Source organism: Amblyomma mixtum, chromosome 5, assembly GCF_055824585.1.
Source record: "Amblyomma mixtum isolate Tamu chromosome 5, ASM5582458v1, whole genome shotgun sequence".
Classification (NCBI taxonomy): domain Eukaryota; kingdom Metazoa; phylum Arthropoda; class Arachnida; order Ixodida; family Ixodidae; genus Amblyomma; species Amblyomma mixtum.
This window is the reverse complement of record NC_143016.1, coordinates 121,871,177-121,888,925: the sequence shown is the minus strand read 5'-3', so window position 1 is coordinate 121,888,925 and position 17,749 is coordinate 121,871,177. Positions and strand designations below refer to the sequence as shown.

Below are 17,749 nucleotides of genomic sequence, written 5' to 3'. Positions count from 1 at the left end.
CTACCCTTATGAATCCGAGGAGTCCTCCCACAGCATCACTAATGGCCCCGTGCTCCCTTACTGATATGCACAGAATATCCCTCATGGTCAGAGTTGCTTTGGGATGTTAAACCCCCATAAACCATATGTACAGAAACCCAACACAAAACATAACAAAGCTGACGTCACAGTCTGCACTTTTGTCCCTTCATCAGTAGCAGAGCTTCATGCGCCGTTCCTCCGCATCCCGCATCCGGTTTCCCGCTGAATCAGGAAGTCAACGATACCAGTTCGCGTTGGTACAAGGTGAGAATTGCCGCGCTATATTGGACCATCCCTTGCGAGCTGTGAATTGGCTCGGCCTCCGAGGTCATTTAAGAATCCGTGTGGCGACAGCCTAGATGGCCTCCCCATAAGGTCCAGCATGTGAAGCAAACACCAGTAGACCACCACAGATATGGGCACTCGCCGCAGGGTCCCCAGCGTCAGCCCTGTGCATGTTCTGCTTGGTGTAATTGCACCCTCTTGTGAGTGTAATTTTTTTTCGCACACACCCTACACCGCCTCCTTCGATTGCCGGTTCGTTGGTCCTCTCATCGGCATGCTCGCGAAGCGGGCTTCTCGGCCGGGGCGTGAGAGAAAGCGCCGCCGGGGGTCCGGGACGCCGGAGGTAGCCGGTCGTTTCGTTCTCAGGAGCCTCTGTCGTCGTCGTCGTCGATGCCACGGCTGTTGTCGTGCTTGGCGGGAAGGTGCGAGCGGAATCTCGCGCGACGGTCGTCCTGTCGAAGGCTAGAAAACGCAGCAGTAGTTGACGACCACCCGCCTGGTTTGTTTGTTGCAGGAAGAAGAGGACAGCAATCGAGGAAGGAACTCTGAACGCCCGTGGGGTGTTGTTACAACTTGCACGGTGTAAAGCATGTCCGTGTGGGAGCAATTAGTGTCCGGTTACTTCCTTGCATTACGGGGAGCTCGAAGGTTGATTTCAGATCTTGCGACCTGGATTTTTTTACATCAATATACTTCCCCTTGCCCTCACTGTTGCACGCCATTTTCGACTTTCAAAGGACAGTGACGATATCCTCATTGCTTGAGCGCCCGCCTCGCATAGGGAAGGTGCAGGGTTCGATTCCCACTGCTGCCAGGTACCTATGGGCACAAGCTTTCCTTTAGCTAACGCTCGACTTCTCTAAAGTGATGCGCGGGGAAAAATGGACCTTTGACCCAACTTCAAGCAGTCCAAAATACTCTAGCCGCGGCGTCGTTTGGCCAAGCTTAAAAATAATTAAAAATCAAATAATCATCAAGGTCTTCGAAGGATTTCAGACGGTGGGCTGCAGCAGGGCTCAAGTTGTTCCGGAGTTGCTCCTTTCGCCAGTTCCTTAGCTATACTAGCACCGCAGTGCCGCTTCGCCTGCGTTGCCATAGAATGTATAGTCAGCGGAAATCGAGGCAAAGAAAAGATGGCTACCGGTTTAATATTGCTAAGCACGAAATATTGTGTAAAAGCACGGTGGGCCACTCAAATTTTGGGGGTGGGCCAAACCGAATGTGGAGTTGTCCCGGGTCGGTTCCGAACGTGGGTCAACTAAAGTTTCGACGGTGGGCCAACCCCATTTTTGGGGGTGGGCCAATTCCATTTTGAGACTAGGTCAAGCCTGTCTGCCACCCGAGCACGCTTAGATATTCCGGCAGTCGAATTCAGCCGAGGCCATTCCAAGGGCAACTTTAGGCTGGTGGTGCTAACCATGTTTGGAGTGTGCCTCACGTGGCATACCATGTGTTGCCATCCTTAGCCTGCAGGCCTATCCCCAAAATTGAGCTTTGCTTGGTCCATTGCCATGCACACCACTTCCCTACTGAGCCTGGCTGAGGCTTCATTTTCTTCGCGTGAGGCACCGTCTAAATCGCGGGGAGGGGGGGGGGGGGCTAGAAGTGCTTTCAAACTAAAATAAAAGCACATTGGCGTGTCCCGTTCGCTCAGTGACCCGAATGCCGGCCCCGGTCATTTCAGTACCACGCGTGTTATAACTGCCACACAGGAGACCACGAGGAACACCCACGCGCGAATCAGTATTGTACACCTGGCCCAGACCTAACTAAACACAGCCAAGCTCCTCACCTGCTATCCCAAATAAGCTTCTCTTCCCCTAACGTGTAGGCGACCCTGTTCCATTAGAGCAATAAACATCGTTCGAGCAAGGGCATAAACACCACGTCTGCGCAGAAACGCCATGCGCATAAAGCAGGTTATGCGACGGGCGCTTCAGACAGAATACGCCCCAAGGAGCCGTTGCTATGGTCTCAGCTGCGCGCAGGAAAAGCGAAGTGCGTTTACGGAGCTCGTAAACGCCGAGTCCGCAACTGCAAAGGGACACGCCGGTATAAATTGGGGCTAGTTTAAAGAGCGGCGAGCCTCGTATGAAGACCGCTATCCTTTTGGCGACCTCGGAGTTTCGCGCTTTTCACGTGTGTTGCCATAAGCGTGCGGTCGTCCTCTTTCTACTTGATGGGCACTTCGAGCGCATTCCGCGAAATTTTATAGCGCCGCCCGTCACGCTTCTGTGGACACGGACGGAGGCGACGCCCACTTAAGCCGAGGGTTGGCACGGCACAGTGCGCGTGCATCTTGCTTGTGCGGTTATTGTACGTGAACTAGAGCACTGCACGGGCCTCAATCTGAGGCCCGAGCCCGGCCCGGGCCCGATACCTGAAGCCCGAGCCCGGCCCAGGCCCGCTAAATTATCGCTCTAGCGAGCCCGGCCCGGCCCGTGAATCCTCGAGTGAAGACCAGCCCGGGCCCGGCCCGGCCCGTTTCACAGTTACGCTTGAGATATACTGCTCACTCTGAGCAAGTAGACTGCTACTAGACCAATAAGAAACTGGCCGACAAAGGTTCTGAAAACAGTTTGGTTTGCAGAAAGTTGGTTCTTTTTAACCCAGAGAGAGAGAGAGAGAGAGAGAGAGAGAAATGGACAGAAAGGCAGGGAGGTTAACCAGGCGATGCCCAGTTGGCTACCCTACACTTGGGGAGGGGAACAAAGGGGAAAAAAGGAAAAAGAGCGGCAATGAAATGAGTTTTCTAAGTGTCCAGCGACCATCATGTCACGGAGACAGAGGGCGCGCACTGAAAACTTAAAAAATTATGGACGGGAATACAACCCCGAGTCCCTTAAGAATCTCTGGAGTGCTTTCACCGCTTTCCTTTGCGTCCAAGGCCCCAGAACGTTGGACTCTGTTAAAGGACGCGAGTCCAAGCGGTACAGAGTAGCAATTAGGAAAGCGCGCTCTCACTCAAAACGAGGGCAGTCACAAAGGAGGTGTCCGATCGTTTCATCACAACCGCACTGGTCCCACGCTGGAGAGTCTGCCATTGAGATGAGATGGGAATAGGCGTTTGTGAACGCCACTGCCAGCCACAGGCGGCACAACAGCTTAGTATCACCGCGGGGGAGGCCGAATGGTATATGATGTTGAAGCAAGAGGTTGAAGTGGTGCGAGCGAGGTGTCCAACCTCCAGGGGCAGACCACGACGCTACAGTCAGGTTTCGGGCGAACAGTTGAAGGTGCCTTGCTGCGTCAGCTCTTGTCAATGGTATGCGTACACTGTTTGTTGTATCGTGAGCCGATCGAGCAGCATCGTCAGCTAAGGCGTTATCAACAATGCCGCTATGGCCTGGTACCCATTGGAAGGTGATTTTATGATCTTGTTCGATTGCCTGGTGGTGTAGATATCGTATCTCCGCTACAAGTTGCTCATGGTCATGGAAGCGATTAAGAGTAGTGCTCGCCATGCCCGTCTTTTGGACAGTGATCTCGTGTTGGTGCGCAAAGATAAACTAGGAAGTTTCGAGAGCCAAATAAAAAGTGCTAGATACGCGCGTAACAGCCTACTTTGCATTCCCCCATGATTTTAATCAATTATATTTTGCCGCCCGGAAGTATAAACATTAAAGCTGCCTAGCAAGCAGTGGGATGCCAATTTTAGTGAACGCGATCTCACAGGTTGAACTTATAGCCGAACTGGTCGCCTTTCATCAGAAACGAAATGCTAAAAGACTTGAGTATTTCACGGTGTGTGTTTTGAAGATTATAAGCGTCGTAAACTAATATGTTCGTCCCGAATGCATTTCTAATAGTGTATAGGTATGTTTTGGGATGACGAACGATCAGTGGCCAATTACGACCGGTTGAATTTTACTGGTGGAGCAGAAGATAATGCGCGAACCACGTGATAACTTACAGGGCAAAACACTTGTCATGACAACCAGGCTGAAGAAGCGAGGAGGGATAGATGTGGTTATGAGACGAGATTTACAAACTGTCGCGAGCTTTTGTGGCTATTTCATTTACGAGACGTTCCGGTCAGCTGATCAAAATAAAAACCAAATGCGCTTTACATTGTGAATTTTCTCACACGAGAAAAATATAGCTATAACATAAACGCTATGTTCTTGGGGCTTAAGGGCCGAAGGGGAGTCAGGCTGTGAGAGAAACCGAAGTAGAGGGCTCCGGATCATTTCGACCACCTGTGTTTCTTCAACGAGTAGTGACTAAGCCACCGCGGCGTGGAAATAAGGAAATAAATAAGTCAAGTAGTAAACCTTAGTTTTTTTTTCTCAGCGCGTACTATAACCATAGCTCATCCGTGTTGCTGCTCAAATGCCGCAGTTGTGTACTTCACTCTGCAATAGTGAATGAATAGTCGGACACCAGCTGTTTCTGTACGGACCCAAGCCCGACTCGGGTCCGCCGCTTTAAGCCCGAGCCCGGCCCGGGCCCGCAACTTCAGGCCCGGGCCCGGCCCAGGCCCGGCAAAACAAATCATGTCCCGGCCCGGCCCGCGGGCCGGGCCTGGCCCGGGCTTTCGGGCCGGCCCGAGCCCGTGCAGTGCACTAACGTGAACTACCGCGATTAACAAATTACACCTTGCATCGGAACGTTGCTAGTAATGCGGGAAAGATATTGCGCCGCAAATGGAACACGCTCAAGGGTGCAGTATTCTTAAAGGTGGATTAATCTAAAACTGGCCATAATCTACAGGCGCTCTAAAGCTGTAGTAATCTTAAATCTGCAGTGATCCCAAACCTGCAGTTATTTAAAAGCTGCACTAAACTAAAAGTCGTAGTAATCTAAATGATGCAAAAAATATTGCGACGTATACTATAAAAGCTCCAAACTGGCGTGAGATGCCCGCGTAATGTGAGGGCGCTTAAAGATCGTTTAACAAATAGGAAGATAAGCGGGACAATAATCGTCGTCCAGGTCGCAAGAAAGAATGCTACAAATCATTTACAGCCTATGATGATAATTAGTCAGTCTGGAATACCTACTGATGGAACGTAAAAGTAGCCTAGCTATCTCCGTTCGAACTGTCATCTAAACATGAAGGATTCTTATAAACAAGATGCAAGACACGAAGTATATATACAGTCCGTTAAAAAAAAAAACAAAAAAAAAGTTGCCCGACTTCTGTGCGTATGGTACGAAGCGTTGACAGGGTGTATTACCTGCAGGTTATGACAGCCGAGATAGGCCACATGCTGAGTGAAACACTTATTTACGGGAGCCGAACAAATTGATGGGTGGGAGAATGAGAAGGAAACATGGAGGGTAAAGCAAAAAGATGGGCTCTCTCTGGTTGTTACTGTGGTTTCAACAGCGTTCCTGAAGCCCCTCCGTTCATCCCAGCACGTCAGGTGTTGGCCGCAAATAGGTCGGTACGATCGCCACACATACCTGGAGATGATGATGTAAGACCACGCGTCGGCCGGTAACGACTCCTAAACAATAACGCGCTGCTCCCGTTTCTCGGTAACAACGCGGCTCCGAGACTATACCTGCTTATCTCACGTGACCCGCTTTTTTTTTCTCCTTCGAAATGTTACCTTCGGCTCGGGCTTATGACGTGTTAGATTGTTCGCCTGTGTAGATGTCGGCGTAGCATTGCAGCCATGCATGCATTCAAGCTTTCTTTCTTACTGTGCCCTTCATTTTTGCGGGTGATTGAAAGAAGACAAGTATATAACGACGGAGGGACCGAGACCGCAAAAGGCCTTGCTCGCACTCGGGGATAAAAACGCGCGCCTGTTGTGTAAACCGTAAAAAGCACAAGTGTGCAGATAAACAACCGCATATGCGCATAGTACACTGAAAGCACACGTTCTTCTTAAGCCGTTGTGATACGACCGTGCACATTTCAGATGCAATGAACCAGCCAATTTGGCACTGACATTCTATTGATCGACTACGAGGTCATTACTTAATGCAAGAATGCCGCCGGCAGGGAACTCCGCATTCGGCAGCTATCTATTTCCCAAGGTTGAGTTCTATATATATAGCAGCACTAGTGTTTTAACAGGGAACTGCAGACAAGCCGGTACCACACACAGATGAAGCAGTGATCAATGTGTGCACGATTCATATTAACAACTACTAGTACCCGGTACTAGTAGTAGATGATGTACTAGTACTAGTACACTATCCTTATTTGTATAACGTACGAGTTTTGCGCATCTGCCCTCTCATTCGACTCCACACGAATATGCGTACGCCCTGAGGCTGCATCCGACCTGCTACCAGACTGGAAACATATTAATTTGCACTACATGCCGCGAGAGCTGCGTCGGCGGGCGGAGATGTCGCGGCGGTGGATCTGTCGCAGTCGTCGGTGACCGGGAGACCTGGCCCGTGCGCATGCCGCGCCCGTCACGCTTCGAGGGAGGAAGGAAGCAGCACGCGAGACGCACGACCGGACACTACAAGACCCTTCCCCCTTGTTTTCCTCACCTCCCAGCGCGACTGCATGTTTTCCTACATCTTCTAGTTGCTCTTGTCATTTCTTTATACTACGTCTTGTTCGCTGCCATTTATTTTTCCTCTCATCTAGGTCGCGGGCGTCTTGTCTCACTGTAGGTCGCAGCAGGTGCAAGAGGTGACGAATGTGGGCACAGTGCAGCCATCACCGTGTCGTGTAGGTCGTTGTCACGTGTATACTGTAGCCGACACAAAAGCACGCTGTCTGGAACTGCGAACAATTGTAGGTCTGTTGCACACACTCCTGCCCGCCTCGTACAGGCAGTGTGCAGTGCGCCTCACTGCGCTTGCCCTCGTGCCTCGTGCGTCCCCTCTGTTCACGGCTTGTTCGGCTTTGTTTTCCCTTGACGGAAATGGAGCCGCCGACCACTGAACCGCTCGGACAGACTCAATTTGTTGCGCGGACTAAGACCCGTGGCAGGCGACGAACGAGTTGGCCGAGTGGCCCGCGAATCCTTCAGTCTTTTGTGAGACGAGAAGAATGACGCGGGCTTTGACGGGGTAAAAAGGAGTGAAAAAGCAATGGCTGGCAAACGTGAGCTGAGGAGACTTCTTAGCTTTTACAGTGTCACATGCAGGAGACATCGGTGCCTCTTGTCAGTGGCATGTGAGCTTTTAGGGGACGCTCATGGCCTTCCGAGACAGGCTTCGAACCATCTCTTGCCGCTTAGAATTTGCTAGCGGCTGCCTTCACTGCGGCGGATTTTAAGAGCGCCGATGCATTTGCACTCTGCTCGAGCGCTGTTTTCTTCATTACGCGCGCACACTAACCCCATGCAATACTGTAGCGTTCGATACAAGGAAGGGCTTGACCTCTCGAAGTGGTTGTTGTGATCGAAGAGGAGGACGCAGCTGCCAGCCGTTGTGAGGTTATTCAAAAGCTGAGCTTATAGGTTCCCGTCGTTTGAAACCAGAACAGGGAAAGAGCAGGCAGCGGACTTTAATGCGGAGCTATAGTGGGTCACGTACAGCTCAAGAACGAAGTGGCAAATACGTCTCAAAGGAGGCCGTGCGGCCAATGGCGTCGACTGATTGCCATGACGTCGTGGTCATGGACCATCCCAACACATCCAGTATTTTTTCCATACTTGTTCGAATATATGAGGAAATGAGCATTGTTACCGTTAAAGGACGGTTCGTCATTACTTACCTCCTTACCGTGTCTTGCAATTGAACAGAAGCTGTCAACTTTCAGTAGTTTTTTTTTCCCCTCCGAAATGCAAAAATGATAAAAAACCAAGTGAGTGAGACGAGAGAAAATTTCCGTTCTTCTTTTCATAGTCAAGAATATTTTCTGACCTGCCGTGAGAAGCAACTGACGTCATTTCCACATTCATCATAGTTCATCAGAATCTAGCGTTTTCATTTGCATTATCCAGCAGTTTGCAATAATGTTCAGTTTCGCGCATTTTTAGCGAAACAACCGAGCATTACATAAACATCACCGTTTAATAGTTTTTGATGCTTATAATGAACCATTAGTTATTAAAGCTGGGCTTAGCATTAGGACCCGGATAGTCGCCGCTGCACAACGTGGTCACGTGCGTGCCCATAGAGGCAGAATCATTCGCCCATGCAAAGCGAATATCCTCAGCACTACAAGGCTAGTGGTCCCTTTCTTGCACGGAGCTAAATTCTGGACGAAATAGCCGGCCGCCAACGTTCACTCTCGGGCGCCACGAGGCCTGAAGAGTTTCAAGTGCCAATTATATGCATATGCGGCTGCCTCTTTTGAATCGCTAAGCGCCCTCACGCGGGAAACAAACACACATCGTAAACAACGGACGTGCAAGCAAGCGCGGAAAAGGACTGACGCTGCTGCAAAGAACAATGGCCGGGCCCCGCAGAGATGACGCTGGAAGCGAGATATGGAAGAGGCTCGGGGAGTCCGGATTTTTATGGCCGGGCGCAAGGCGAACGCCCAGCCCAAGGGGCTATTCATTAGTCGACGCACGCTCTGCGAGGCATCCCTTGCTTCGCTCCCTTGCTCGCTGGGGGCTTCCCTCTACCGGGCGAGGAGTCAAGTCAGAGGTCAGCCCACGGTGAAAATAATTATCGCCGCCGCTGCAGCCGCCACCGACAAAAGGCGATCGCAAAGCAACAAGCAGCGGCATCGGGGTCGTAGGTCGACAGACGCGCGGGAAGCCATTGCGCGTGCAAAGGAAAGACGAACTTGTTTCCATGGCGCCTGGGTACACTGTGCGCCTGGGCAGCAGAGTGGTAGCGGCGGCAGTCCATGCACGTCTAGAAAACGCGCGAAAGGAAACAGGTTGTATAGTATGTTCGCTGTTGCTGGTTCTATTTCTGTTTCGCTCAAGTCATCGCGAGGGAACTACTGTTTCGGCTGGCGCATCGTTAAATGTGTACTATTTGATGCCTAAAGAAGACAGGCTGCGCAAAGCTGATTGTTGAAATCCACACGCTGAAAACTCTGAAGCCGAGGGCTCAAGCATGTGCGTTATAACGTTAGGTGGTGCCATTCACCAAAAACGTCTCTAGTACAGGTGGTCTGGTGGCTTTGCTCTTCAGTCAGAGTTTCCGTACACTTCGTGCCCGATGTTGACGGTGATAAATTTTTGTGGCCCAAGGGCCACTGACACTAAGATCCCCGAACAAGGGGTAAAAATGGTTAACTCACATCTCCAAGAAAGGAAATGAAAGCGACAATAAAAGTATGCTTTCAGCATACTTCTGAAGCAGATGCTCTCTTGGCTTTTTAAGCTTTCAAGAAAGACAATAGAAGAGGAAGAGGACGTTCGGCTATACACAGGTGCCTCGCCATCTAAGCGTGTGTCCTTGATAACGCGCGTATTGTGATTAAGAGGTCAGTCAGGGCTGCCAGGTCTAGCCGCACACCAGCTTCAAGCAATGTGAGCACAGAGACTATTAAGCTGCGGGAGACTATTACCCTCCTCCTTCCAGGATAACCATCCTACGGATAATTCTTCGTGACAACCACTCGCCGGTTACTCATTCTTTCCTTCCCGTCATACTCTCCTTTCACAGTAACCATCCTCAGAGTATACTTCCAATGTAAACGCACCCACCGGTTACTCGGACTACTACTGCTGCTACTACGACGCGAAACCTAGGAACGGACGCTAACAGCTGTCGCTGTCAAACGGTAGATGAAAGTAGCTGCATCTCATGGTCCGAAACCAAAATTTCACTCTTATTGCATTATGCTGTATTAAATAGAGTATTTAGACAACCGCAAGGCTAGAAGTTTATTTTACACGCATCTTTTATCACTGGGAAAAATTGGTTCTGAGGAAAGGGAAGGTGCAGTAACTGCCTCACTGTCGGTGGACACATCAACGGCTCAATGAAAAGACGCATTGCCTTCTTGCCGCCGGTCTGCGCAGAAGAGGTGTTGTGTGTGAGGATACCAACCTCCATACGTAGCAGACATCAGATGATGCATTGGTGCGAACATAAACTCGCTTTTTATGCGGGCACGAGTAGACGCATACAAGAACACTCCAAGAGAAGTGCACGGGACTCCCGGAAATGTCCCCGGGCGCTTTGGAAAGGCTCACTGAATGATTAAACGCTTATATCTTCGTTATGATCAGGGCTAAATTTTCTTCCCTCGCCGTCCCGCGGCTCGCATCAGCTCCGGGCGATCACACATGGCGCATGCGTGCGCTCTGCCACTCGCTCAGAAAATTAATTGCCTCGAACACTGCTCATTAGGGGAGCACTGGCTACATCTCATCGCGTGAGCCCAACCCGTGTTTATCGTGGAGCCGAGCTGTATGTAGTTGGCGAGGAAGGGAAGCCGCTGCGGTGGCCGTGCCGTCCGCGCTCGAGGCTCGGTGAGCGTGTTTCGGAGTTGTACTTACGTTGTAGAGTCTTTGTCAAAAATATACAGCCCAGGGGGTTTGCTTCCAAGTCGTGTAACGGGGCTCTTTGGCACGTTTGACAGCCCTAAGCTTGGGAGGGTTGAGGACTTAAGCTCTTCCCGCCCTCGTGAAATTAGGGTTCTGGAGTATGCAAGGACTCAGAACTCAGTAGGACTCTGCAGGACTCAGAAGCAGACCACTTGGGCTGTATACTTTTGACAAATACTGTACATATGCACACGCTGAAGCACTCTCGTCTATCACGGCCGTCAGTATGGCTGCGCTGACGTCTGAGAAAGGCTCGCGGCATTTTGCATTGCGGTTCTGTTTGCTCGAAAGTGCCCATGCTCAATGGTTTGGCGCTCGGCTGCTGGGTCCGAGGACGCCGGTTGAAATCCCGGCCGCGGCGGCCGCTTCTTAATAAAAGCTAGATGCATAAAACGACCGTGTGCTGTGCGACGCCGGAGAACCCCATGAGAGGCCGAGATTAATCCGGAGGCCACCACTAAGGCACTTCTTTCTCTCTCTTCCTTCTTTCACTTCCCTCCTTCATCCTTTCCCTCAGGGCACGGTTGAGGTGTCGATCTAGAAGTGAGACAGTAACTGAGCGCCTTCCCTTCCCTCCGAACCAATTACTATCGCTCAGAAGCGGAACGGGAACTTCACACTGTGAATTTGTGGACATGGTTCGCCAAATGTTTTGAATCAACGGAGTCGATGGCTGGCCCGCCCTTGTATAGTGGTAAATATTGCTACACGAAAGCACACCGGCCGTAGGGAAGGTATATCAGCATTACTTTATGGGCGACCAAAGACAGAAACGACTTATCAGCTCACAACCTGGATCAGATATAATCGTTCCTATTCCCGCCCTGGCTAACCGCATCGTAACAGGCGGTCTAAGATGCTTAAACGGCCTACAGATATCAGCCCTTCCAGATGCTGCAGTATGAGGCGTATACAATAAAAAAAACGGTGATGTGACGATACCAGAGCTTATTAGACTTATCAGCAGAGTGGTGAGTAGGTGGTCTCCGCGTACGCTTCAGTTTAGCTAGATGTATAAGTTCAGTTTAGCTAGCGAGCCCAGCGGCGCAGCAATTCTGAACGGTAGACTGCAACGGAAAGCTTCCTCACTGGCCTATTCAACGCCGAAAATAAGTGAGGTACATGCGTTGCACGCTCAATCAAAGAGAGGCGTGGGGACTGCTAACCTGCAAAACTGTAAATAGACATTCATTTGGTGTTTTTTTAGGTTAGCCCCAGGTGGCGTAAGAAGGTAGCAATTAACACCTACCCGAACGATGCCCTACGGCTTCAGAGGAAAGCTTCGAGCTGTCGTCTAGTTCAGCGCAAGTATACCTCCCGCATTAGCTTCCTGGCTGGTTCATTTAGAACGGCGGAGTGCCCCAGAATAGCAACTCTGCTGAGGTTAAAAAAAAAAAAAAACTAGACTAGAAAGACTTTTCCGACAACAAAAAAAGCCATAAATTTGGACTGAGCTTCAGTGGCAGCGGTATGGTTACGCTCAGCAATAAATTAACCGTAATTATACCATTAGTGGAGTAGTCTTCCTGTTATAACGACTCTGAGATTCGTGTAGGGCTATCAACTGATTGGCGTCTTCTTAGAAGGGATGATGCGCAAGGGTCTTCGGCGTAGATCGATTACTGTCAGTTCGCCAGATAAGGTGCAGCACTTCTTTTATGGGGACTACTTTACGAATAACTTTATATAAAAAAAAGTGCCGCCGATAAAACGCGGCTAGAAGGAACTGCACAGAGCGCCGAGTATGTCTTATTTTCTGTCTTCTACGTTACAAACCAGATCGGTCATGCGTAAAACGCAACCACTCTTGTCACAGCCCCCTCTCGTACCATAATCTAGGTTCGAGACTTTAACTCCGGGGTGAGCCTAGCAATTCGTAGCGCCTACTTTATAGCTCTGTACTATTGAGGTCTCAAACTAAACGACAGTTAGCGCACAAAAGCCTCATATTTAAGATTTCGCGCGGGTCTCTCGTTAGAAAAAAAAAAAAAAGACGGGCCAGAAAGCTGACACCAAAACCGTGGCAAATAAAAACACACCGGCAGGAAGGCATCGTACCATCAGAGAGTGGTGTATAGCGTAAGGTTTCCGGATATGTCGCGTTCAGAGGGCAAGCTGAAGTTCAAGAATTGCACATCTGCTGTCCGCGAGCCTTTCATTAGTGAGGGATCCTGCAAGCCTAGTGCGAACTTGCCTTCATGTGCTATTTCAACCTATAGACGACCAGCTCGTGTAATTAATCGGCTGTAGCGCGGAAATCAAAGCGTGTCGCAGTAATTCGAAGGAACTATGTGGAATAAGGAAGGAAGTTTTTTTTTTGAGCAAAAGAGAATACTCAAAGCGTTAAAAGCTGGAAAAGCAAACAAACGGAAACAAGCAGGAAAGATACGTAGAAATGGAAGGGTGCAAGATTTGTCAAAGGACTCGCGACAACACGGAAAGGTGCTGGGCGCGTTCGCGCCTCCTTTTTCGCGCTACGAAACCTCGCGGCGCCTTTTGACCAACGCCGGCGAGCATTTGGGGCGCGCCGTTGTAAGCGTCATACACCACGCCGACGCGCAAACTAGGAAGTGACGCCTATGAGGAGGCCCGACGTGTCAACCGAAGCGCCGGTGGCGTAGACGGCGTGCGTGTCACTGTGTCTCCGGAGTTCCGGGCGCACGACCGCTCTCGTGTCGGATACCAAGGGGACAACCAGGAGATAAAAAAAAGCAAAAATATATACATCAACGAGAGAACAACGAACTTCTCGCTTCATTTCACGCCTCCTACATACAAGACGACTAAAGCGCACACATAGTCGTGCAAAGAGGCGCGCACGATTGTCGTGTGCCACAAACGGATCTCCGGTCTTAGACAACAAACTCAATTTCGCCCGGCTTGGCGCGGGCCAGCCGTGGCTTCGCACTGAGGAAATAAGTATATATAAAGGCCCGACTTGTCAGCCATGTGGCGTCAGCCCAGACGGCTACGCTAAAAGCAGGCCAGCGTACAACGGCAGGCGCGACACGACGCGCCGCCGAAACTCGTCGGTCTTTTGCCTGGTCTGGTTTTACCTTCCGCGTGCGTGTGCGGGTGCATATATACTTCGCCAGGCAGCACTTCTTTGTTTTTTCCTTTTCCTTATTCAATCTTTCGTCACAGGCGCGTGTGCCTTACGCGGGTCGGCTTCCGCGTCGAGGGAGTAGATGGCGCGCAGGCAGCCATTTGCATGGCATGAGGCCAGCCTGCGCAAAAGAATAACCGTCAACTTCGCGCCACGGTCGCAATTAGGCAGGCTGCACCGTTGGCTGCTCAGTCAAAATTATACGTTTGCTTGCCAGGTGGGCCCGGCTTTCACGATAGCTGCGAGGGACCATATGCGGCCGGTGACAGCGCCGGTAGGTTCCCCGCTTCCAGCAAGGCTGCAGGCGACGTGAATAAACGAAACCCTCACGCGCTTGTTTTTTTCATTAGCAGCTCTATAACGACGAGCTGCCAGGTGTCCCACAGTACACGATGCCGTCTAGAAAACTAATGACAGCATCGGCTTCTTTTTTTTCTTTTTTCGAAGCGGGTATAGACAGTGTTGCCAACTTCCTTCCGTCTTTAGCGTCCGCGGCTGGCACCTTCCGTCTCGAGTCCCTGTAAGCACGCCTGTGTTCCGTTATTGCTTCTATACTGGTCAGAGCTGTAACGGTATTTCGTGTCGCGTAACGAGTTGCGTCGACCACATGGCCCCCCCAGTGAAACAGAAAAAATGCCGTGAGTGGGGAAACGGAGCTAGGTCGCACCACAGACCTGTCGCAGAACCGGCGTCGCAGGTCTGTCTGTAGGAAGAAAATATTTTACATTCCTCGCTAGTTTCAATAAATCAGGACTTGAGCGCTTGAGTCCAAGCTGCATGCAGCGCGGAGGTCTTGAGGCAACATTTGGTTCCTGTGCTGGAAATTCAGCACAGTGAGGACGCGCTGGCTACATTCATATGCTAAACTTTATCACTCTGCTAACGCAAGCCCACAGTGCTCGGTTCAGTTTCTCGCGCGAAGTACTAAAGTACTTACTACCATACCCTGAATGGCCAAATAAGTGAGATGGCATGATTGTTGTTTGTGTTCTGCCCCCCCCCCCCCCCCCCCTCCCGCCCTTCTGGATGTACGGTGCGCCGGAGTTATGTATATCTAGAGACAGAAGGCAATCGTTAGCTCGTTCCTTCCTGTCTCTCTTCCAACCTACGTGTTGCCATTACAGCAGCCGCACTCGCTCTCGTACTGCGTGGGGTAGATGGAGACAAACCAACCCTATACCATACCACATGGGCTTGCCAGAAAATAAACGAGCTAGCCATAATAGAAAACCCGAGTGCGGAACAATGGAAGAGGATGCTATCCAACGACATCCTGAAAGTCCAACTAGAAAGGCTTGCACGCAGGGCAGCTACCCTCAGCGGAGCCCTGGACTAGGGGAACCGACCCTGATGATAAGATGGAAGACTCCATCTGAAGCCGCAAAAAAAAAAAAATACTGTAAAATAGAGCAAATAAACGGTTTCCACCACCACCACCACAGCAGCCGCATTGGCATGCAACTCCATTGCCACGAGGCAGGCTGTATTGCCTGTACTATTTTTAGCCTCTAGCTCGTGCCCAAGCATGGTCTAGAGGCCCATATACACTGGCGAAATGATCGTGCGTTAGCAGCCAAAAGTTGGCAATAAGTTAGTCTGTGAAATGGGGCGGTAGTGCATCCCCAGTGCAAGAGGCGGGGAGGGTTAGGGCTCTCACCAGGTGGTCCGAGTTTCGCGTGTGCCGGGGCGAGCAGATGACGTCGGTGGTGACGGAGCGGAGGCCGTCGCGGCCCTCCTTGTCCAGCTTGCGACGCAGCACGAGGCTCTTGGTGCCGGGCAGGATGGCCAGCGGGGATCCTTCGGGGTCGGCCATGCGCAGCTCGATGTCGCCCCACGGCTGGCTCGCGTTGCCCACCACTTGCAGGCTGCCCACGATGCTCTCTGCGCAAACGAGGAAGAGGGGGACGGGGAGAGATATCGCTTTCATTGGGGGATGCGTTCACGAGCAAGAACAGGGCGTGACGCCGGAGAGTTTTCGCCTGCGTACTGTTCCAAGTGAGGTCGGAATCAGTGCTCGCTGTCAGTATGGACCAGGTGTTATTGACTTAGACTAACTACCGGATGCAGTGTGGTTGATCGGGGCCAAACCACCGAATACGGCATCATCATCATCAACAGCCTGACTCGACCTACTGCAGGGCAAAGGCCTCTCCCATGTCTCTCCAATTAACCCTGTCCTTCGCCAGTTGCGGCAACCCCATCCCTACAAACTTCTTAATCTCATCCGTCCACCTGACTTTCTGCCGCCCCCTGGTATACGTTTGCCTTCTCTTGGAATCCACTCCATTACCCTTAAGGACCAGCGGTTATCCTGCCTTCGCATTACATGCCCTGCCCAAGCCCATTTCTTCCTGAGTAATACTTGTTGGGGGGCTAGTTGGTGCATGTTTCCAGAAAAGGGTTGTAGCGCCGAAACAGACAACACACAGAAAGCTAGTCGGGACAGGCGCATCCCGTCTGTCCCGTCTAGCTTTCTGTGTGTTGTCTGTTTCGGCGCTACAACCATTTTCTGGAACCATTTCTTCCTCTTGATTTCGACTAGGATGTCATTAACCCGTGTTTGTTCCCTGGCCCACACTGCCACCTTCCTGCCTCTTGACGTTTCACTTATCACTTTCCTTTCCATAACTCGCTGCGTGGTCCTCAATTTAAGTTGAACCGTTCTCGTTAGCCTCCATCTTTATGCCCCATAGCTGTCTACTGGTAAGGTACACCGAATACGTATAGAGTTCTAAGCCTCCGTACTCTTAATCTTTTTCAGTCAGAAACACCTGGGACGAGAATGAATCTTCATGTTACTATGAGTACTGACACGTCATGTTAATGCTGGGGAAACCGACGAAGATATGGGAGCTACCATAGTTATAACGCAGGGGGACTTCAGAGAAGTTTGAAATTTCGAATTAATCATGGCCCAGATTCTACTCGCGGCTGTGCTCTGTCCTAGAAGAAACAATCAGTGCTCCTTAATACAGTCCTGCATCCACTGACTGTTTCCGAATATGAGTGCATGCCTCCTCTGTGAACGTCTATATAATTTAATTGCCTTATTTCTGGTGATTTGAACGTTTTGATCTCGCAGTTGTTTTAAGAAAGAACATTCGCTTCAGGGGGGAAAAAAAGGACGAATGCGCCCACAGCAGAAATTCCGAACGCACTTACCGACAGGGAATGCTTCGTTGACTGTGAACGTTTCTGAAGAACCGCCATGCGTCAGGTAGCACAGGTTATCTGCACAAAAAAAAAAAGAGAAAGAAGCATTAATGATGTCTCAGGTAACAACGATTCTGTTTTGAATTCATACGAGGAAAGGTACCAGCAGGTACGCTCTCATCCAAATACTGTAATTTTGCTCCAGAAACGCCGAGAAGACATCACGGACTTAACTTGGCACCTTTCTACACACGTACTAACGCGTTCAAATTTAGTTTTTTCCACGCACCATTGGAACGTGGAACGCATTACCTGGAAACGATAAATCGACGATTGGGGATAGTTGGTACAGCACTTTTTGCGATGTAGACGCTAACTTTGTTATAACGATCTATGGGCACAGAGGCGACGAACAGAACGACGTTCTGTTCTGCTCAACCACATGCCGTCGAAAACACTCCCTTTGGTCGTTTGTGCAGCGCTATTTTACTTTGAAAATATGTCCTACCGACTGGACCAGCACCAAGCTTTACCGGTGTACATAGTAAAAGCGTAAGTTTAAGACAGAGAAGAACAAAATCATCGCATATCGCCTGGATAGCCCTATAGCAGCAGTAGACAGACTGGTTTTAGAAATCCTTCATGAATGGTTTTAGAAAGTACTTTAAACGCAGAATGCACTTCATAGCTGCTGCCCGAGATTTTTTTACTGCAGTTCTCAAGCTGAACATCTTCAAGAAGTGCGCGCAGTCTTAGCCTTCATATTAAAAGGAAGAAAAAGGGAAGGGCGGAGGTGGGGGGGCGT

The 17,749-nt window shown here is 50.5% G+C and overlaps 1 protein-coding gene across 2 annotated transcripts in view; it reads right to left on the bottom strand.

Moving 5' to 3' along the window:
* Cad96Cb (protocadherin Fat 4-like Cad96Ca) overlaps positions 1–17,749 on the bottom strand; it is a 277,322-nt gene that overhangs the window by 25,839 nt on the left and 233,734 nt on the right. For both annotated transcript variants that reach the window (XM_089542420.1, XM_089542421.1), the window contains exons 3-4: positions 16,954–17,022; positions 15,449–15,672 (exon numbers count right to left, since the gene is read on the bottom strand). In XM_089542420.1, the coding sequence (XP_089398546.1) occupies positions 15,449–15,672; positions 16,954–17,022 (293 nt within the window). The remainder of the gene's footprint in view (positions 1–15,448; positions 15,673–16,953; positions 17,023–17,749) is intronic.